This window comes from Heterostelium album, assembly GCF_000004825.1.
Source record: "Heterostelium album PN500 unplaced genomic scaffold PPL_scaffold3, whole genome shotgun sequence".
Lineage (NCBI taxonomy): Eukaryota > Evosea > Eumycetozoa > Acytosteliales > Acytosteliaceae > Heterostelium > Heterostelium album.
In genome coordinates, this window is record NW_008805065.1 from 878,295 (window position 1) to 899,334 (window position 21,040).

At 35.7% G+C, this 21,040-nt stretch overlaps 10 protein-coding genes across 10 annotated transcripts; 6 read left to right on the forward strand and 4 right to left on the reverse strand.

Moving 5' to 3' along the window:
- Window positions 1–110: 110 nt before the first annotated feature.
- On the reverse strand, window positions 111–1,760 carry scsB (succinate--CoA ligase subunit beta; the record flags this gene model as incomplete). Its single annotated transcript, XM_020573906.1, has 2 exons — window positions 111–1,340; window positions 1,716–1,760. 2 exons carry the CDS (start codon window positions 1,758–1,760, stop codon window positions 111–113), a joined length of 1,275 nt encoding a protein of 424 aa, XP_020435978.1.
- Window positions 1,761–2,684: 924 nt separating this feature from the next.
- gxcC (pleckstrin domain-containing protein) lies at window positions 2,685–6,442 on the forward strand (the record flags this gene model as incomplete). Its single annotated transcript, XM_020573907.1, has 4 exons — window positions 2,685–3,050; window positions 3,279–3,834; window positions 3,913–4,161; window positions 4,242–6,442. The coding sequence occupies 4 exons, from the start codon at window positions 2,685–2,687 to the stop codon at window positions 6,440–6,442; spliced, it is 3,372 nt and encodes a 1,123-aa protein (XP_020435979.1).
- Window positions 6,443–6,653: 211 nt separating this feature from the next.
- Window positions 6,654–7,515, reverse strand: PPL_02933 (uncharacterized protein; the record flags this gene model as incomplete). Its single annotated transcript, XM_020573908.1, has 3 exons — window positions 6,654–6,689; window positions 6,772–7,298; window positions 7,434–7,515. The coding sequence occupies 3 exons, from the start codon at window positions 7,513–7,515 to the stop codon at window positions 6,654–6,656; spliced, it is 645 nt and encodes a 214-aa protein (XP_020435980.1).
- A 1,102-nt stretch (window positions 7,516–8,617) lies between these two features.
- PPL_02934 (uncharacterized protein) lies at window positions 8,618–10,129 on the forward strand (the record flags this gene model as incomplete). Its single annotated transcript, XM_020573909.1, has 2 exons — window positions 8,618–9,483; window positions 9,736–10,129. The coding sequence occupies 2 exons, from the start codon at window positions 8,618–8,620 to the stop codon at window positions 10,127–10,129; spliced, it is 1,260 nt and encodes a 419-aa protein (XP_020435981.1).
- A 104-nt stretch (window positions 10,130–10,233) lies between these two features.
- PPL_02935 (GFA family protein) lies at window positions 10,234–10,665 on the forward strand (the record flags this gene model as incomplete). Its single annotated transcript, XM_020573910.1, has 1 exon — window positions 10,234–10,665. One exon carries the CDS (start codon window positions 10,234–10,236, stop codon window positions 10,663–10,665), a length of 432 nt encoding a protein of 143 aa, XP_020435982.1.
- A 50-nt stretch (window positions 10,666–10,715) lies between these two features.
- PPL_02936 (uncharacterized protein) lies at window positions 10,716–11,625 on the reverse strand (the record flags this gene model as incomplete). The annotated part of the gene is made up of 2 exons (XM_020573911.1): window positions 10,716–10,721; window positions 10,819–11,625. 2 exons carry the CDS (start codon window positions 11,623–11,625, stop codon window positions 10,716–10,718), a joined length of 813 nt encoding a protein of 270 aa, XP_020435983.1.
- Window positions 11,626–12,273: 648 nt separating this feature from the next.
- On the forward strand, window positions 12,274–12,699 carry PPL_02937 (uncharacterized protein; the record flags this gene model as incomplete). The annotated part of the gene is made up of 2 exons (XM_020573912.1): window positions 12,274–12,315; window positions 12,382–12,699. The coding sequence occupies 2 exons, from the start codon at window positions 12,274–12,276 to the stop codon at window positions 12,697–12,699; spliced, it is 360 nt and encodes a 119-aa protein (XP_020435984.1).
- A 385-nt stretch (window positions 12,700–13,084) lies between these two features.
- On the reverse strand, window positions 13,085–17,755 carry PPL_02938 (uncharacterized protein; the record flags this gene model as incomplete). The annotated part of the gene is made up of 4 exons (XM_020573913.1): window positions 13,085–16,505; window positions 16,581–16,705; window positions 16,786–17,354; window positions 17,479–17,755. The coding sequence occupies 4 exons, from the start codon at window positions 17,753–17,755 to the stop codon at window positions 13,085–13,087; spliced, it is 4,392 nt and encodes a 1,463-aa protein (XP_020435985.1).
- Window positions 17,756–18,560: 805 nt separating this feature from the next.
- On the forward strand, window positions 18,561–19,336 carry PPL_02939 (uncharacterized protein; the record flags this gene model as incomplete). The annotated part of the gene is made up of 2 exons (XM_020573914.1): window positions 18,561–18,857; window positions 19,295–19,336. 2 exons carry the CDS (start codon window positions 18,561–18,563, stop codon window positions 19,334–19,336), a joined length of 339 nt encoding a protein of 112 aa, XP_020435986.1.
- Window positions 19,337–19,672: 336 nt separating this feature from the next.
- On the forward strand, window positions 19,673–20,928 carry PPL_02940 (uncharacterized protein; the record flags this gene model as incomplete). The annotated part of the gene is made up of 5 exons (XM_020573915.1): window positions 19,673–19,703; window positions 19,780–19,964; window positions 20,059–20,237; window positions 20,296–20,756; window positions 20,918–20,928. The coding sequence occupies 5 exons, from the start codon at window positions 19,673–19,675 to the stop codon at window positions 20,926–20,928; spliced, it is 867 nt and encodes a 288-aa protein (XP_020435987.1).
- Window positions 20,929–21,040: the final 112 nt, after the last annotated feature.

A 21,040-nucleotide genomic window follows, 5' to 3' on the forward strand; every position in this document is an offset into this window, starting at 1 on the left:
TTGTGTAAAAAACAAAAAAAAAGTAAGGAGGTTGGGGAGATTTAATTATTAAATTATTATAAGTTTATGTTTTAAGTTTAGATTTTTTTTTGGTTTTTTTTTAAAAAGATTTATTTGTTCATGGCAGCAACGGCTTTGATGGCAGCATCGTCCAAATCAACGGCGGTGATGATGTTGAAACCACTGTCCTTCAAAATCTTTTGACCAATCTCAACGTTGGTTCCGGCCAAACGGACAACCAATGGGATCTTCAAGCCGATTTGTTGGCATGCAGAGACGACACCCTGTGCAATGATGTCACACTTCATGATACCACCGAAAATGTTGACCAAAATAGCCTTTACCTGTGGATCGGTTGTGATGATCTTGAATGCCTCTCTGACCTGGTCGGCAGTGGCACCACCACCGACATCCAAGAAATTGGCTGGTGTTCCCTTGTGTAATTTAATGATATCCATTGTGGCCATAGCAAGACCGGCACCGTTGACCAAACAACCGATGTTTCCATCCATACCGATGTAGTTCAATCCAAACTTGCTGGCGGCAACCTCACGTGGATCCTCCTCGGCAACATCACGCATGTCGAAAATCTGCTTCTGACGGAACGATGCGTTGTCGTCGAAATTGATCTTGGCGTCCATAGCGTAGATCTCACCGTTGGTTGTCTCGGCGAATGGGTTGACTTCGACTTGGGTGGCGTCCGACTTGATAAAGAGCTCGTAGAGATTCTCCATTTGCTTTTGGGCGACGGCAACTTTGTCACCGGTGAATCCAAGCTTCTTGGCAAGACGGAGAGTTTGCTCCGGTTGGACACCCTTCATGATATCGATTGGCTCCTTGAAGATCAACTCTGGAGTCTCTTCGGCGACCGCTTCAATGTCGACTCCACCCTTTGGCGAGGCGACCAACACTGGACCACCAGAGGCACGGTCCATCAAGATGGCAAAGTAGAGCTCACGCGATGGATCTACCGATTCGGCAATCATCACTTTCTGGACAAGAGTACCGTCTTTGGTGGTTTGCTTGGTAACCAAGTGCTTACCCAACATCTCAGCAGAGAGACGCTCGGCTTCCTGTGGGGTGGTGCACAACTGGACACCTCCCTTGAAACCGGTCTCGATGAAAGTTCCCTTTCCACGACCACCGGCATGTACTTGTGCCTTGATGACCAACTCCTTGGCATTCAATTCCTTGGCAGCCTTTTGGGCTTCCGAGGCATTGGAGATCACTCTCCACTTTTGAGTGTTGACACCATACTTGTCCATCAACATCTTTGATTGATATTCATGGAGATTCAAATGACGAACTTGTTGTTGTCCTGCACTGAATCTCAAGAAAGCCTAAAAAAAAAATGGTTATAAATAAATCATATACCAAAATTAGTATATATACATTGCATTGAAAAAAAAAAGTAAAAAAGAAATATCTTTTTTTGATTGTGTTTGTGTGTGTCTTTTCTTTTGTGTTATTTGTGTGTATAATTAGAAAACACACAAATAAGTAGCACTGATCATCAAAAAAAAAAAAAAAAGTAATTCACAATGCTAAATTTGATGACTTTGATTATTTATAGATATCTAAAACTAAATATAGTAATTTGATAAAATTATTCATATTTTGAATAGTTAATTAAAATATTTAATGATTATGGCTGTTGAGTTGATGAAGATCTTGAGTGGTAAATATGTGATGATGATGATGATGATCAATCATACAGAAGTTTGAGTAATTGGAATACGAGCTCTGTTTAATAAAGACATTTTAATATATCTATCCTATCTAATATATAAATAAATTAAATGATTATTAATATTAAAAAATAATAATAATGATTAAATTTCAAAGACAGTGAATTTTTTTGATCACTAAAAAAAATTTTGAAAATCAAATTAAAAATTTATAAAAAAAAAAAATCATTGTTCAACAGATTCGGTGTTCTTTAAATTGGGCATTGAATAATATCATCAAATTATTGCTTTAGAGATAACTTTTGGAAGATTTAATAATTTATTGTTACATTAATTATTACTAATACCAAAAAATATATATATATATAGTAAAAAATTTATCAGATTAATAATAATCTTGATTCAGGTCAGGTCTGCCTGTTGTTCTTGTTATTCCTTGTTTTATGTAAATTTATCAATCATTTATCATGCTTGACCAACTTTGGAATGAATAAGTGCAAAATACAACAACAAAAAAAAACAAAGATAAAAAAATTTTTGTTGGTCAAAAATCAATTTCTGTTGGTTTGTAATTATTATAATTGATTGAAAAGGCTAAAAAAAAAAAACACACACCACCAAACAAAAACTTAACAAAAAAAAAAAAACCTTAAATTTTTTAAATTATTGATTTCAAACAAAAAAAAAAAAACACTTTTCATTTCATTTCATACATATCCACCATCTTTATTTATTTGTATATCTTCAAAACAACACTGTTGTATTACAAGTGTTGTCTCATTCATTATCTTTAATCAAACTTTGACTAAAATCAAAAAACAAAAAGTTCACTCTCTTTTTTTTTTTCCTTTTTTAGTCATTTTTTAATTTTTGTAAATTATATATTTATTTGTAATAATAGAATAGAATAGATAAGATAAGTTAGGTTAGTTTCGTTAGTTTAGTTTAGTTTAGTTTAGTTTAGTTTAGTTTAGATAAAAGTAAAAATAAAAAGTGATGGCTTCAATTGTTTTTGATCAAAATTTGGGTGGTCAAGTCGATCAGTTTCTTGGAGATGTCGATGACCTCTTGACAGTGAAGACAGGCTCACCTGCTGAAAAGTTGATTCGTTTGTTGCAGTGTGAGGAGCGTCCGGTGCGTGAGAATGCGCTGGCATTCTTGGCGTTTGCCAATCAGGCACCGACCAACAAGGATGCATCGCGTGAGGCCGGCCTCATCCCGATTTTCATTCAGTTCATCAGTCCTTCTACGGTAGCCACTGCCGCCTCGATGGCCAAACACGCCGTTATGAGCTTGATGTTCCTCGCCAACCACTCTGACGTCAACAAAGAAGCGATTGCTGCGGTGGGCGGAGTCGACAATGTCTTTGAGTTGGTGCGTGAACTGCTGCCAGCACTCGCTGCACCGCCTGCCGGCGCGAAGCGCGACGACATCCAACAGGCGTTGTCACACTCGTTGAATCTTCTCATAATCTTGGCGTCGTCGGCACCGATTCGTGAGAAGATGGGAACGGTTGCCAATTTCCTGGTGCTCAACAGCCTGTTGACCTACGAGGATGCCGCCAACCAGGAGTCGCAGTTGTCCATCCAGGAGAAAGCGTTGTCCGCCGTCAACAACATCTGTATGCACAAGGACAACAAGGATAATGCACGTGTTGCCGGTACGATCGAGGCGGTGATCAAGCTGTTCCAATCGAAGAAAGCAACTCTTGTCGATAGTGCCGTTCGTATGATTTACAATATGACGATTGTCGATGCCAATCGTGAGGCATTGCGTCGTTGTGGTGGTCTCGAAGCGCTGGTCGGAATACTCAACCAACAGGACGCTATCAAGCTGATCGTATTGAAAGCACTCTCAAACATGGCGGTCGACCGTCAAACCATTGAATATGTAATCCAAAACAAAGATACCGTTCTCAAGCCAATCCTTGACTTGTTCCCACTGAACAACAACGAACCGGTATTCGATCAGGTTCTCACCGTCATTCAGAATCTCGTGTCGGAGGACAACCTCATCGAGGAGGTCTCCAAGAATGGAATCGTCGAAAAGATCATTCCATCAATCAAAGGAATGCCACTTCAAAACACATCACAACAATCCATTCTAATCAAATCTTCATGTATCATTTCAGCATTGGTGACAATTGGTAGGCTGCAGCTTAACTATTAATCATCAACTAAATCACAGAATACTAATCAATTATCTAATTTGTTATTTATTGTAGAGGATGTTCAACAAAGTGCAGTTGAAAATGGAATCGTTGATATATTGATCGATTTATTAAAGTATCCATCTGTTGATATTAGAAAAGAAGCAGCTCGTTCACTCGCCAATGCAACTCCATACTACGATGACGTCAGAGGTGAAGTAGGTAAATTAGGTGGTGTCGAATTAGCATTGGATCTCCTACTTTCAAACGATAAAGAAGTTGCTAAACAAGCTGCAAGAGCATTAGTTAATCTTGCACGTAACAGTAAGTATAATATTATTAAAATACTTAGATCACAAAATAACTAACCAACTAACCTAAACTATCTAATTAATAATTTATAGCTCATAATGAAGAAAAGATTTATGAAGCAAAAGGTATTGAACATTCAATTCGTTTGATTAATTCTGCGGAGAAGGATTTGAAGATGTTGGGTACAAAGTTGTTGGTCAATTTGTCGTTGAATGAGAAGGCAAGAATTTCATTCTGTCAAAAGGGTGGATTGTCTATTGTTCTCCAATTGTTGAGCTCACCCGACCAAGAGTTGCAATTACAAGGTACCAAGGTTGTTACCAATCTTGCTATTAGCGGTAGAAACCGTAAGTTGATGAATGAGAACGTACCAGAGTTGGTTCCAACCGTAAAGTCACTGCTCAACTCTAGCTCTGCCGAGATCAAAGCACAAGCAGATGTTGCTATCAGCAACATGTCTTTCCCTTACGAAAAGTCGTACGATGGTTTGGACTTTGGATTGGAGGAGCAATTCCCAACACTCTTGACACAGTCGCAATACGAGCACGAGGATGACGACGACGACGAAGACAAGGAGGAAGCACAAAAGGCACGTTTGATCGAGGAGGAAGAGTTACGATTGGCAGCAGAGACAGAAATTAACGAGCGTAAGAGAATCATGGAGGAGGAGATGAAGAGAATCGAGTTGAGAAGAAAACAAGAGGAGGAGAAACGTAAGCAAGAAGAGGAGGAGAAGCGTAAGCAAAAGGAGGAAGCCGAACGTGTTAGAAAGTTGGCTGAGGAGATGGAGCGTTTGCGTTTGGAGGAAGAGGAGAAACAGAGAAAGGCTGACGAGGAGAAGAGACGTGCCGATGCCGCTGCTGAAGCTGAGCGTTTGGAGAAGCTTTCCAAGGAGCAAGCCGAGCAGGAGAGAGCTGCCGCCGCCGCTGCCGCCGTTGAACTTGCTGCCAAGCTTGCCAAGGAGGAAGTAGAGCGTAAGAAGCGTGAGGAGGAAGAGCGTGTTCGTCGTGAAGAGGAAGAGCGTAAGAGACGTGCCGACGCAGAGATAGCTGAACAAATTCGTTTGGCCGAAGAGGAACGTCGTCGTAAGGAGCAAGAGGAGGAGGAAGAGCGTCGTCGTAAGGAGGAAGAGGAGTTCTTGAAGCGTATGGAACAAGAGATTAAGGATCGTGAGGAAGAGATCAAGAGAAAGAAGGAGGAGGAAGATGCCCGTCGTCGTCGTGAGGAAGAAGCTAAGCGCGCACAAGAAGCACAAGACAAGGCATCGCAAGAAGCTGCCAAGGCTGCACAGGAAGCTGCACGTGCCAACAAACGTACTCATATCGTTCAGGAGATTATGCACGTCGAAGCCAACTACGTTCGTAACTTGGGATTGATCGTTAAGAAGTTCTTGAATCCATTGGTTTCCGCTGCCGCTTCGAAGCGTCCAATCATCACTCAAGACAAAATCAAGGCGATCTTCTCGATCGTCGAAATCATCCATAATTTCAACTCGATGCTATCGGACAGTCTTCAGTCTCGTGTCAAACGTTGGTTGGCCGACAACAAGAAGGATGCACTCATTATCGGTGATATCTTTATAAAGACAACCGATTTCATGACCGTCTACAGTACCTATATTAACAACTACAACAACGCCATCAAGAATTACAACGAGTGTAAAAAGACCAATCCAGCATTTGCCCAATTCATCAAGAAGGTCGAGAACGATCCAGAGATGAACGATCAAGAGTTGGAGAATCTACTTATCAATCCCGTACAACAGCTGCCACGTTACGTAATGTTGTTGGCCGATTTGATAAAGAATACCAACGACGACCATCCCGATCACAAAGCATTGGTAGAGGCACTCGAGAAGATTCGTGCTGTGACCTCATACGTCAACGAGCGTAAGCGTGACGCAGAGGATGCCATGACAATGGTATCGATTCACCAGAATCTCCGTGGAAAGATCCCATCGAACTTCTTGGCACCACACCGTAAGTTTGTCAAGGAAGGAAACATCCAGTTTGGTTCTTCGTCCGGTTCCTTCAAGGACAAGGATCCAGCGGTGTTCCTCTTCACCGACATGCTGATGATGACAGCCAAACATCCAAACAAACCAAACGAATACAAATTCCGTTACAGTGTCATGTTGACTCACTCAACAGTGATCGAAGACTTTGCAAGAATCAACAATGGTTTCATCGTAAAGGCAGCTCAATGGTGGATGTTCTCATGCGCCACACCAACTGAGAAACAACAATGGATAGAATCACTCAACAAAGTCATTCAAGCATTACCAAAGAAATAATCAAATCAAATCAAATATAAATTTAAACTACAAAACAAAACAAACAATTACAACAACATTATTACAACAAACAAACTAACAAACAAAACTGTGTTATAGTAGTAAATAATAATAATAATTCTTTTTTAAAACATTTAAACATATAAATAAATCAAAAAATTGTATACAATAACAACATGTTATATTATAATATATCTTTATATAGTTTTGTTTATAAATCTTCTCTTTCTTCAAAATAGATTCCTTCCTAAAAATGAATGATGTTTGTTAGTATTGCTTCTACTGGTGTTTGAGATGTTGATATAATTATTTTAAACAATAAAACTTACTTCTACTTTCCATTTTCCATCGTCATTCTTTTTGGCGACACAAGATACTTCCAATTGACCTGGGATTGGATGTTGATATTTAGCGTTGGCGTTGGCAACCATGTATGCCTTGGTGTCGATGTGTTGTAATCTAAAGACTGAAGAACGATTCCACTCCTTAGAGTCGATCAATTCGACTTTCCAATTGTCACCGGTGTCACCCTCACCGTTCTCACCAAAACAGCTGACCTCGTTGTTCTTTGTCAGTGGCGAGACAGCGAGATGACTGTGCAAATTCTTTTTGGTGTTCAAGTGAATCAAACGAATGGTATCACCGTTCTTTACGATGGTTCCTTGTGGCTTGTATTCACCGTGGGCAGCCTTGATTGTCCATAGACTGTTGGTATCGTCGTTGTCAGGGAAACCGGTAACCGATTGTTGACCACTACCACCACCGGTATTACCGTACGATACTTTATGTGAATGTAATCTGAATTTAGTTGGTACGTGACCTAATTTAACAATACTACCATAGGTTACTTTGGTAACTTAAAATAGTTTAGTTAGATAGATAGGTAGTAGTTAGTTAGTTTTGTTCTTTTTTGTTTTGTTTTGCTGTTTCTACACTCAAAACAACAACAACAACATATTATGGAAATCAGTAATAACAGACAAGTACGTACTTGCATGATCTTCGTAGTCAGCAAATGCCAAATTTATAAAAATACAAGATAATAATAATGCTACCACCACAAATGATTTCATTGTTTTATATAACTAACTAAATTAATATAAATATAGATACACAATTAATTACTTCTGTCGACAATAAAATGAAATAGTTCTTTTAATTTTTTTGAAAAATTTTTAGGTTGATGACGCATCACCCTTCGTTTTTTTTTTTTTTTTCAAAATTTTTAATCAAAAGTTAGCTTTAGCGGTGAGACCAAAATGGAACAAATGCAATCAGTGCTGAAGATGCCATTATAAGGGCAGACTTATATTTATTCAGTGTGTGAAATTCAATGAGATGAAGAATAGTTAACTATTCCGAAAGGTTTAAACCAGTTAGATACCTCTTTGGTTTATCATTTTCGAAATCAATGAATACAGACTACTGAGTAATATATCATTAAGAGATTTTGCTTTATTAGACGTAGTGAATTATTTTGGACAGTAAAACCATATCGACGCCAAACGTATAATATATTTATACTCTCAGATGGTTTTCAAATTCACAAAAACTATTCATCGTTAGGAGTTTATATTACTTTCACTTATTATATCAATAGTATCGGTATGTATATAAGTAACTGATCGTTTGAACAGCACTTACGAAATACTTACAGTTCTTTAAATACTTTATTCCACTGTCACCATTAATAATTAAAATTTAGATTTAAGTAAGTTCTAACAAAGATAAACCTAAAAGATATCTCACACCAATGGGCTGAGGAGTGTGTTATAGTTACCATAAACACAATCTTCCATTCAAAGAAAAACTATATTTTAATAGATACCCCTATAAATTTATAAATCTCGCTGATATTCAACAATAAATTCAAATGCCACAAATTGCTCATCGACTTTCCCACACTGTATAAATATAGGTCTTGAAGTGATATCACTCAACTTAAATAATAATAATAATAAAGTTTATTGAATGAATTAAATTTATTTTATCAATTTAATTTGTTCTTTTATTGTATATATATTCATGGTCTCTCCCTAACTCTTTTGAGATAATAATATTATTTTATTTTTGTTATTTTTATTATGATCTATCTTATTCCATCAAACCCTTTTCAAAAATAAACAATCCACCCAATTATAATCATTTTCTGAAAAAAAAAATAGATATTAAATAATGATAGATAAATTACCTATTCATTTAAAGAAGAATATATTGTCGGATTTAGTTGATGATATTCAATCATCATTCAGTCATAGCACATGGAGCAATAGAATTCTGGATTTTGCGCTGGTCAATCATGACCTATTCAATACGGTTTCCAATATAATCAAATGTTGGTTCCACTCAGAAGATGGTTATGATCAAACACTCAGTACCAATATATGCTATATACCAAATGATTTACAGAAATCTAAGAAAACAACAATAACAACAGCAAATCAACCATACCGTTTGGTTAAAAATGAGAATATCATTACTTTGGAATCAAACTTACCGAAACCAATACTCCGATCGATCTATCCAAACTACCGGTACTTGGTGATACCCTATATAAGTGCTCTCAGTGTGAGTATTATTATGTTTGTCGAAACCAACGATAGTAGTATCGAAGGCTTGACAATAAAAACATTGTTTTTCGATAATAGCATATCACTAGATAATCAATTGCTTAAGTACTACCGAAACAATGAATACAATGTTAGATCAAGAGTTATCGTTGAGAGAATTCAAATCGATCAATCGATTCCGGCATTTGACTTTGCAGTTGCATTCAATCCAAAGAGTTATTCATTGAACCACTGTTTTTTGGAGTGCCTTCAGAAAACAAAGTCAACCAGTGCATGCAACAATACACAATCACTTGCAATAGTCGATGACGAACTTCATCCAGGCTTCTTTATTGATCTCCAACGATTTCCATCACTCAGATATCTAGCTTATGCAAAGTGTTTCCAAGATTTGCTAAAGAGTCATGTGATTAAACCGACGACAACAGCAACAACAAAAGATGGTCGCTCACTACTTAGACAATGGGAGTTGTTTATGGATCAATTAACATTACACCCAACACTTACCTCTCTAAAGATCTACGATTTGACACCGGACGATACCATTGAACAACTCAATCGGATCGACTGCAACAACAACAAGTTGCTCGATGATATTGTCGATCCGCTGCATCGGATGTTGAAAAACAAAAGTAATTTAAAAACACTGTTCTTGCATCAAATAAACGTTGTCGATAATCAGAGATTCAATCAAACATTATTTCACTCGATACTATTGAATAGCAGTATCACTACGATCAAGTTGTTCTTCTGGAAGGGTCTACCAGGCAACACTCTCGATCTACTCTTTGAGAGTTACACCGACTATCGACACCTTCGAAACATTCATATCATGTCGAGTGCCAAAGACCAAGGTCTATCGATACTCAAATTCATTGAATCGATACCGTCACTCGATTCATTTTACTTTGCAATTCCTTTTGACTTGGCAGCTAAACTATTCGAAACATTCAAACGTATTCACTCGATCCACAACAGCCACTACCCAAAAATAAGTGCGCTACCTAAATTCGTCAACCTCTGTGATTACCAAATCGATATTAAATTCAGACAACACAAACTTTACAACCAAAACTATCCAATTATATTCGAATCAATTTATGACCATATTGATTAAATTAAATAATTTGAAAAAAATTCACAAACTTTGAAGTGATGTCAGATCACTACACACTTCAATTTTTAAGTAACAAAACAACAAACACATTTGTAAAATAATAAATGATTCCATTAATTAAAGGTAGTTGTCATTGTAAGAATATAACATTTGAATTTGATTGGAATTCAGATGTAGATACAATAGCTGCGAGAGCATGTAGTTGTACTTTTTGTTTTAAGCATGGTGGTGTTTGGACATCAAGTGTAACCGGTAAACTCAATGTCAACGTAAAGGACAGAGAATTGCTAAAGCTATATAATTTCGGAACAAAGACAGCCGATTTCTATGTATGTAAAGAGTGTGGTATTGTACCATTGTCTTGTTGCACAATCGACGGTAATCTCTATGCAGTTGTCAATATCAACACTTTCGAAGGTATAGACCCAACTCTTATCACAGAGATACCCGTAACTCTCACCGAGGAAACAGAATCATCGAGATTAGCAAGAAGAAAAAAGAATTGGATAAACAATGTTCAAATAAATTTAAATTAATACAGAGAATGTAGTACTACTACTATTTATTATTACTATTTATTTCTTTTCTAATTCTGCTTTTAATAAATCTTTTGGTTCAAACAAAACATTTGATTTATTATGTTCAAAGTCAAGATATCTCATTGCATCTGATAGTTTAGCATTGATTACTAAAGGTGACCTATAGCTATAATTATTGTTACTGTTATCGTCATCTACACTATTTACATCTATTAGGATACTGTTTATATCTTCGCTATTGTTATTACTATTGATACTACTACTACTAATATTATTATTACTATTGCTATTGTTATTAATATTTAGATTGATAGATCTAACTGCATTTTCTATGTTGGTTGCAATAGTCTCTGTGTTTTCATAACGGTCCTTTAGTTTACATAGGAAACTAAGATGATCTCTACCTTCTCTGTATTTGGGTGTGTTCTCTGGTTGCTTGAGTACCGACATTCGGTCATTGATAAAGTCAAAGAGGAACGATGTGTGGTGCACGAAACGATTACGTGAGACCGCCTGTGCATTTCCACCAAACTTTCGTACGCCAAAAGAGTAGTCGTGTTCCATCAGCGAGAAGTCTTGGTGGTCTGAGAATACCTGGCGGTAGAAACCTTCGCTCCACTTCATGATGTCACGTGGGAACTTGGACTTGAGACCGGCATGCTCAGTGAGCCAATCGATATCCATGATGAACGAAGCAAACAGTGTGCTCTGATCGACAATCACCGTGCCACCACCAGTGAATCGCTTGATGATGGGAACTCCCATGTCCACTGCCTTGTCAAGATTGACCAATCGATCGGGCTTACCAGAGATGCCCATCACCACCATTGGATCTGGGGTACCTTGGTTGATAATCACCCAGTTTCCTGCATCTTTACATCTAAACAATGCTTCTTCGATCTGAAGTTGTTTAAATATCGAGAAATTATGTAATCTAAGTAAATGAACTGGTTTCATTTTGTAATCAAAATCAAATGATCTGATCAGAACTGATTTCGTTTTTCATTGAAAAAAAAAAAAAAAGTAGTGCAGAACAAAAAAAACTGGGCAACAATACAACATTTTTAATCTTTTTAGTAATTTATTTGTTTTTTTTTTAAAAAGTCTGATCAAATATTCTTGATTGTCAAAGTTGAAATCCCAATTTCTTAACAAATAATTTGTACTATTTGATGACTGCCAGATCATCACGAATATGATGAAATATTTTACTTGAAAAGAGAGTATAAAATTAAATAAATGAGTTTCCGGATCAAACTAAATATTTTTTATAAAAAAACGTTGTTTCAAAATCACCATTTGAACATCTTTTCAGACCATTTAACTCCCAATATAGTAATTTCACTATGCACCAAAACTTGAGTAACCATTAAAAAAAGATATTTTTGAAAAATCATGATTTTTGACGATGAGATCTTGAATTTTTCTGGTACCAGGACAAACTCGATGATGAAATATTTTTTTTTTGCGAGCGTCAGATAAACACAAAAAAAATGTAAAACAAAAAAAAGTTGATGATGAAACTACTATAAATCAATGAATCCAAACGATTTGTAAAACATTATAAAATTTTAAAAAAATACAAATAATTTAAAACATATAGAAATGGCAAGACATTCAGATCATAATCTTGGTAGAGGATATTTGGTAAGATATTAAGTTGATTTTGAAATAAATGGATAAATAATTTTAATATTGGGTTATTTTTTTTAGATGGCCTTTTTGGGTTTCCCAATGTTGGCTTTTGGTGTTGGTAGTTTAGTATCTATTGCTAAAAACCATTACTTACCAAACTCCTTTAATTTGGGATTGGCTCAAGCTTCACTCTTGGTTGCAGGTTTGGTTGTTGGAGGAAAATATTTAACCACCAAGATTGGCATTGACAGACTTTTCCCGGTTGTTTTGGGATTAATCCCAGTTGCTTGTGGTTATGCCACCGGTGCAGTCGTAGGAACTGAATACGCCAAGATTCTTTCAGCTGGTACTGTAGTATCTGGTGGTGCTATCATGGCCTATGACCTTTTAAAATAAAATAAATATTTATATTTAGTGTATCATTATATTTTAAGATCATATTTATTTTTTTTAGAGACACCAAAGAAATATATAAAAATATCTCAAAAGATGATCTTTCTTAAATCAAATCTCATTTTGAGATTTTAGTTTAATTATTTATTATCTTGTATCTGAACATTTATGATAAATCTCTCAGTATTGTATGTATTTATTTTGTGTTTATTTTAATTATATAATTAAAATAAGAAAAACCCAATTTAAATTGGTTTATGTATTTATATTTGTTCAGTACTCACAACTACACTTATTTTTCTTACCTCTTTAAACAAAATAATAAATATTAATAAAAATCAAAAAATGAATATATGGTGTTTTAATACAATTTTATTAATTTTTTTATTTAATTTTCATCTTCTTCTTCCTCTTCTTGAACTGGAGTGGCAGGTGTATCATCAAACATTTCTTCATTGTTATTGTTATTGTTGTTGTTGTTGGCATGACTGATTGATGCAATTCCTGTAACTTTAATCTTTTTGGTTGGTGTTGCACTTGATGAGTCATGTTTATTCTTGCTTCCTCTGCTGCTGGCGGCTTGAGATTTCAAGAGTGAAGCCTGATTGGTGGCTTCAATATTCCAAACGGAATCGTTGATCAAACCAAGCATTTGAAGTAGCTTCTTCTTTCCTTTTTGTTTCTTCTTGAAGTCCTCTACGAAGCTTCTCCAATATTCATCTTTTCCGAGGGTGGCACACATTCTCTTCTTGAAGTTCTTGAGCATCTGCAAGAAAGTTGGATATTGACTCGGTAGAATGGTTACCAACATGTAGTCAGTGGCCATTATGAACATCTCTTTGATCTTCTCTGGATAACGTTTCTGTAGTGAATCATAGAGTGAATCGAGTCTTTCGTATGCCCATTCTTGGTAGCAACGCTTGGCATAACGTTGGATGAGTGGGAGGATGGGAGTGAGCAATTTGAAATCGTACTCATCGACAGCATCGTAAAGTGATTCCAATAGGACCATTTGTTGTGTGAGTTCAGTGTCGTCTTCGGCTGGATGAGGGAATATCTCGATACACTGCTTGAACAAACCGTCTTTCATCAACAGCTCAATCTTGCTATTGATATTCTCGTCACGCTTCATGACAAACACTACAAGTTCCTCTTTGATTGCTGCCCATTCCTCTTCGGATGAAAGGTTTCTGATTTGATCCCACTTCTCAGAGGTGGTGTCAATCTTGAAGGAAATGATAGTTTGGTCACGAATCACTTCACCGAGATCCTCAAAGTTGGCGGATTTAATCATAAGGTCGGTAATCTTAAGAGTGAATGATTTGATTTCCTCGTAGCTATATCTTGGTTTGATGTTCTTGAGTTCGGCGGTCATACGGTCGATTGAATCTTGGATGGCTGGACGCTGAGCCAAGTCTTGGACGTGCAAGAACTTCTGTTGGTTTGACTTTATCTCTTTTTCAAGTCGCTCCTTGTTCTCGAGAACATCATTGTGTTGGTCGAGAGTCTTTTCAATGATTGTTCCAACTTGGATCACCATGAGATACTCTTTCTTGGCAAACAAATCATTGGCAAAGCTCATCATTGTCTCCAACGACTTGATTTGTTCAATACACTTCTTTACGGTGGTCGATACTTTCTCACTGAATTTCTTACGATCGCTTGCAACCTGTCTCAAACTGTCTTCACTGAGAGTGGTGATGTTCGATTCAAAGTTCATCTTCTCCTTCGAGACACTACCAATGAGAACCTTACTGACTTCCAAAGCGTTGTCGTCGACATTGGCAGTGTGGAATGATGGCAACAGACTGTTGAGTTTCTCAGTGTAGAGGATCTCACGAAGTTTCTTGTGTTTCTCGACGGATAGTCTTCTACGTTGCTTGTCCAACGCTTCTTTCTCTTCGAGAATAACAGATTTCTCTCTCTCGAGTACTTCTCTCTTGGCTTGTGATTCTCTGAAGAGTACGAGTTTGTCGAATGCGAATGAACAGACTTGTTCGACAAGTGAAAACTCTTTCTTTTCCAAGAGGTAGCTTGTTAAGCTCAAGAAGGTGGCTGGATCTTGTACATAGGTCTGGACGATTTGCATGATCAAATTGATACGCTCTTTGGAAGCGGCCAAAGCAATGTCGGATTCCGCTGCTTTCATCTCGGCATTGGCAATCTTGACTAGAACAGCTTGACGTGCATCAAAGACAAACTTGATTCCAGCCAACACCATTTGGGAGTGATGTGATTGATCGGCCAAGTAGTCGTCCAAATACGGTAGAGCAACGGCGTTGAGTTCATTACGTGTGTTCTCCAACAGCGCCAAATCCTCATCGGACATATCCTTCTTCATACGAGTCAACTCTGCAAGTTCCTCTTCGAGCATCTCCACCAAGATCTTCTTTCTCTTGGCATTCAAAGCGTGTTCATAGAATTCACGAAGCTTTGGATGGAAAATCTTGGCAATGTCGACAAACAACGAGTCATTCTTTGGACCGAGTTCTTTAGCCAGCTTAATGATGGAGTGGATCGATTCCAAGTTGGAAAGGCACAACAGCAATGCTTCCTGGATGAGCTTTTGCAATGTTTCTTGCTCCTTTACCAAATCCTCTTCGCTGATAGTCTTCAAATCAAACATCTTTCTCTTACGGATCTTCTCCTCGACAAAGTGGAGACAGTCAATCAAAGAGTTCAATAGAGTTGTAGATGCCTGATACTTGATGTCGTCGTATTGTCTGGCAGCATTCAAATTGGCATAGTGTGGCCATACTGGAAGTGCTTCTATCTCTGCTTCCAATTGTTTCTTCTTTGCCAACGATTCCGCTGAGTTGTCTCTCTTGACATTGGCAGTGGCAGTCTCCAAGCTGGCTTCGAGAGCGAGACGAACTTGACGTGCCGATTCAATCTCGTTGGTTCTCTTGAAGATCTGTGTAATGATTCTTGTCATCACTTGATCCTCACGACTGTCTTTCATATGATTGGCAAACTTCATCAAATAAGTTGGATCACTGAATTTCTCCAAACACAACTCGACCAACTGATTGAACTGCTGGTTGACCAATTGTTTCTTGGCAGTATCCTTAGAGTTTTCCAAATTCTTCTTGGAGAGCAACACCGATGAGATCATAACCTGAGCAACCTCCAAATGCAGATTGTCATACTGATTTCTGGCAGTGAGTACACCGAATGCTGGCCATTCCGGTAGTGCAGCGATCTTTTCTTGAAGTTTCAGCGACTCCTCTTGCTGAGCAGCCAACAGATTCTTTCCGACTTGACGAAGCTTCTTTTCCTCTGCCAACAAAGCATCGAGCGATTGTTGTAGTGGAAGACGAACTTCACGCAACTTCTCGAGGTGTGCAATATGTTGTTGACAACGCTCACCATAACGAATGGTAGCATCGTTCTCACCATGTTTATGCACGGTTTGAGCGAGTTTGAAGATGTGAGTGGGATCCAAGATGGTATCGAGAGCATCGTTCAACTCCTTGTCGATATTCATCGGTGTCTTGGAGGTTGTCTTCATCTCAATGATACAGGATACACGCAACTCTGCATTCTGAAGAAGGAAATCATTGTGGGTGGTTGTCGAAATGAAACAATGAGTCGGTAGGATCTTGTAGGTCTTTGCAATGTTTTCATATTCGGTCAACTCTGTCTCTTGTGCAGTTGGATGTCCACCTACACCCTTGATAGTCTGGATATCTTGCTTCAACTCTGTAATTCTCTTCTCAACCTTGGTTCTCTCTCCTTGTGCTTTCTTCAACTCATCCATTCTAATTCTTGCACGTTCAGTTACCAAAACAACATAATTAAATTGTTTCCTATAATAATTATAAAGGTATATATTAGTTAATCATTAACTTTTCAAACTATACTATAATTAAAGTATAACTTACAATCCTAATAACATCTTTCCAATCTTTAAGATACCTTCTGGATGAGTAAGATATGTTGGAATATAAAATTCAATTAATTCCTTAAGAGTATCGGTTTGTAACAATGTAAGATCAAACAATTCTCTCTGTTTAACAAATACAATAATAAAGTTAGTTAAATATGAAATAAGATTAAATCTCGATGTCTTGATATTTATATACTTACTGATGATAAATCTTGTTTGGCATTTACTTTGGCTTGAAGTGATTCGATATTTGAAAAGATAGCGTTAATCGATGTCTCTACGATTTCGAAACTGATTGCTGTCAGATCGGATTGACTCTTCTTGAGGATATCTAATTCACGCTTTCTTTGGAGATGTAGCTTTTGTGCAGCAACTTTGCAAACACGAAGACAAAGAACAGCAAGCTTTTCAGTTGCTAAGAATTTAGCGACCTTCAAGACCATCTCTGGCAAGGTGAGCACATTGACAGCGTAGTCAATGAATTCAACAAACTGATTGAACAATGGTTCTTCGTAGTCCACCTCTTCTGTTGGTGCCGCTGCTTGTTTACCATCGTGAATCATTGCATCTTCGGCAGCAGTGGCGTCTTGCAGTGCTTTCTTCTTGGCGGCACACTCTGATGTATACAACTTATATGCCGATGTTACCAACAACAATGATAGATCAGCCAACTGAGTTTGTTGTTTGCCGAATCCCATCTTGAGTTTGGCATTCAATTCCTTATAAATATCATTTCTTCTCTTGATTTCTTTCAATGTTTGTAATTCCTCTGTAAGTTATAATTTAAATTCAAGTCCAATTGGACAAATAGAATAAAAAAAAAGTTAGTAGTGTAATCAAATTTCATTTCATTTGATATATATATGTATACAATAGTAACTAGTTATATTTACCTGGAGTCTCTGAATTTAATGCAATTGGTCTTTCTTTTTTGGCCTTCTCGATTTTTGCAATGGTTTCAGCATCGATTTTGAAGATTTCTTGTACCTTGTGTTGTTCGTTCGATTGATGTATCGATTCTTCTATTGCTTTTCTTGTCAATCTAATGGCATTGTTTGGTTCATCTCTGGTGTTGAATTTCTTTGCCATATCCTCCAGGCCTTCGACTGAATTATTATCCAAGATGAATGAAAATAGCGATTCATCTAATTTATCTGATGATGTAGTCATTGTTCACTTCCCTCTATGTGCAAGTCAGTTTACTGAATAATAATTAAAAATAAATAAAATACAAATGTTAATAAAATATAAAACAAGATTTATAAAAAGAAGAATAATAATTTATGAGGCTAAAATTAAGATATTTAAACAAAAACATTTCAAAATTTTTGATAGTTATTGGAAAAAAATCTTTTTGCTACTTGCAAAAAAAAAAAAGTGAGATTTCGAAGAATTTTTTTCGATCCACCATCTAATCATTCATGTAGCCGATTTAGATTTAATTTTTTTTTTTTCCTTTTTAGTTATTATTATTACTTTTATGAAATATCAAAGTTTAAAAATACAAATAATTATCTAAAGAAATTAACATATTGAATTAAAAGAATTCTATTTTTATTTTAATACCAAGAGCTTTTTTTTCTGAGTTTGCAAAAAAAAATCCTTCAAATTTTACCACGTCATCTTCTTTGCTTTCCAAGAGATGTGAACTTTCTTATTAATATCATTAAATCAATATCTCTAAAAGTAGGCTGGTTTCCAAATGTCTTTTAAAATTTGAATTCAGATGAAGATCAAATTGCAATGTAGACTTTAAAGATTTATTTTAAAAAAATCTATACTATAAGTCAACATTGATTGGTATCATCACTCAAGAAACAAGGAAATTAATCTCTAAACATGAAGAAAGATGGACTTATTTAAAGGATTCGCGACTCCTGGAAATAACTTTATAAAGAATATTAATACTAATAAGTCAAGTTCCTAAAAAAAACAAATAAAAATATTATTAATCTCAACTAAAAATAATAAAATAATGAAATCCACTACAACTTTATTAATTGCAGCAATTGTACTTTGCTTTGCTTTCACATGCTACTCCAAAAAAACCATAGAGTTTTGCGAATATTGCATTGAAGAGAATAATTGTGATACCAATTCCTCATATAAGTGCGTCAACTTCAATACTGGAGAGTGTGTCTTGTATACAGATCCATGTGGTTACGTTCCAAAGCAATACTATGTCAAAATCCACGAATCAACACCTTTAGTCAAGATTACCGTTTTCATGGATCATCGCTGCCGCCAACCAATTTCAGAGCCAACCAAATACGTTTGTGGAGAGTGCCATTTAGGTGGATTCTTTAACTGTACTGACTATCAACTACTTTAACAGTTCAGCCAACTTGTTTGAAAAATTTAAACCATTGCCAAAATATTTAATAAATATAAATTTTATTAAATTCATAAAGAATTTGATACATTCTCAAAATGTTTTTATTTTCATTATAAAATTTAAAATTCTCTTTGAACTATGAGGAGTCTCCTTCTTTCTGAAATCCTTACGAAATTGTCTACTCTTTTTCTTCTTCTATAGGTCACACTATCTTGATAATCAACGAATCTTGTTGATCTTGATGATGTTTGTTTTCTATAAACTCCCCAACCTTTTCTTATTCCTAATTGACTAGTTCATTTGGTGTCTATTCCTTTTACTCCTCTAAACTCTTCTACTAATGATATATATTCTTATATAGTATATTCTAATAGATCTCCTATCTTATTATCTTCTTTAAAAGACTTGATTCATAATTTTTCTTCCAAAAACTCATTCTAAACTTTTAATTTTATTGTTTTTAAAAATATAAATTGAATTAAAATCTGTTGAGCCAAGTTTGATGATACATTTGTTAATTTTCAAGTCAATCATATATTAATTTATTTATTAAAATTTTTGGTTTAGTTACAATGAAAATCAAACAAAATAAACTTTTTTATTTCATTTGTATATTACAAACAGATAGATAGAAGATAATTTCAATTATTATTATTATTATTATTATTATTTTTATTATTATTATTGTTATTATTTTTATTAAAAGTCAATCAAGAAAGCTTAATCTTAAATAAAGAGAGAAAGAAAAAATAATGAGTGACAATCTCTATACAAAAACAACTGGTATGATGAATATTCACTTTGTTTATCTCTTGATTATTTTTATTATTAAAACATGTTTCGCAATATTATTCTGTAGGTTCTAAACTTTACAAGTTTCCTGCCACTCACTTCTCAAATATACCTGTGCATTCCACTGTTTATATCGCTACATATAGAATCTATGCTAATATGTATACTGAAGAATCTATCAGAGCTTATGCATGTACCTATTATGGTTGTACTGATGATGAGCTGGAGAATGTAATAGATGAAAAGAAAAATGTATATATCTTGTATTTGTTTTATTAATTAATTATTAAGCTTATGATTATTTTGTTAACAACCATCATTGACTTAAATTTTTAAAAAAATACAGAAATCAAAAGCAAATAGTCAAAAGAGACAACAAACAAAGAATAAGAGAAGAGAAAAGTTGGAGGAGGCTCTACAAGCCATTGGTTTGACTATTAGAGGTGATTCAGATCTCTGTGCCAAGTATATTAATGGTACTTTAAGAGGATGGACTCTCAAGGGTGTAGTTCATGAATGTGCAAAGTAGGTTTAATCCATTATATCTTAAACTCTAAGTATTCTAATCATTGATTGATTTTAGGATGAGATATTTTTTTGATTATTGTGGTATGGGTAATGAAATTGAGAGAATAAAGGATAATCGTTACAACGATGGAAAGCGTGGTCATTGGTATAAATACGATGATAGTCCATTTGATGAAGCAAAGGATTATATGGAAAGCAAGTATCCAATGCCTGAGGTATGGCCTTGGCTTCTCCCTAAGATTGCAACTCCAAACATTAAAATCGAACCACTAACTACAAATGAACCAATTACTACAAGTGAACAACCTAACACAAATGTGCCACTCACCACAAATGAACCACTTTCTTCAAATGAACCACTCACTACAAATGAACCAATTACTACAAGTGAACAACCCAACACAAATGAGCCACTCACCACAAATGAACCACTTTCTTCAAATGAACCACTCACTACAAATGAGCCAATCACCACAAGTGAACAACCTAACACAAATGAGCCACTCACTACAAATGGTATGATATTTTTGATTTGATTATAGGCAAACACACTACATCATTGTACTGTATTGTACTAACATTATTTCTATATTTAGATTCGAAAAAAGAAAGTCCATAATGTCTTTTCTCTAGAATCAATTTTGATAATTGTGACAAAAAAATCTTTATTTACATAGATTCGCCATAAAATAAACAATATTCAGTTTAAAGTTCTCATTTTAATCAAAATTTCTCATAGTTGGTAGTTTTAGGTGCTGGCAGACATCATCATAGATGTATTGTTTTGTATATTTTTTTTT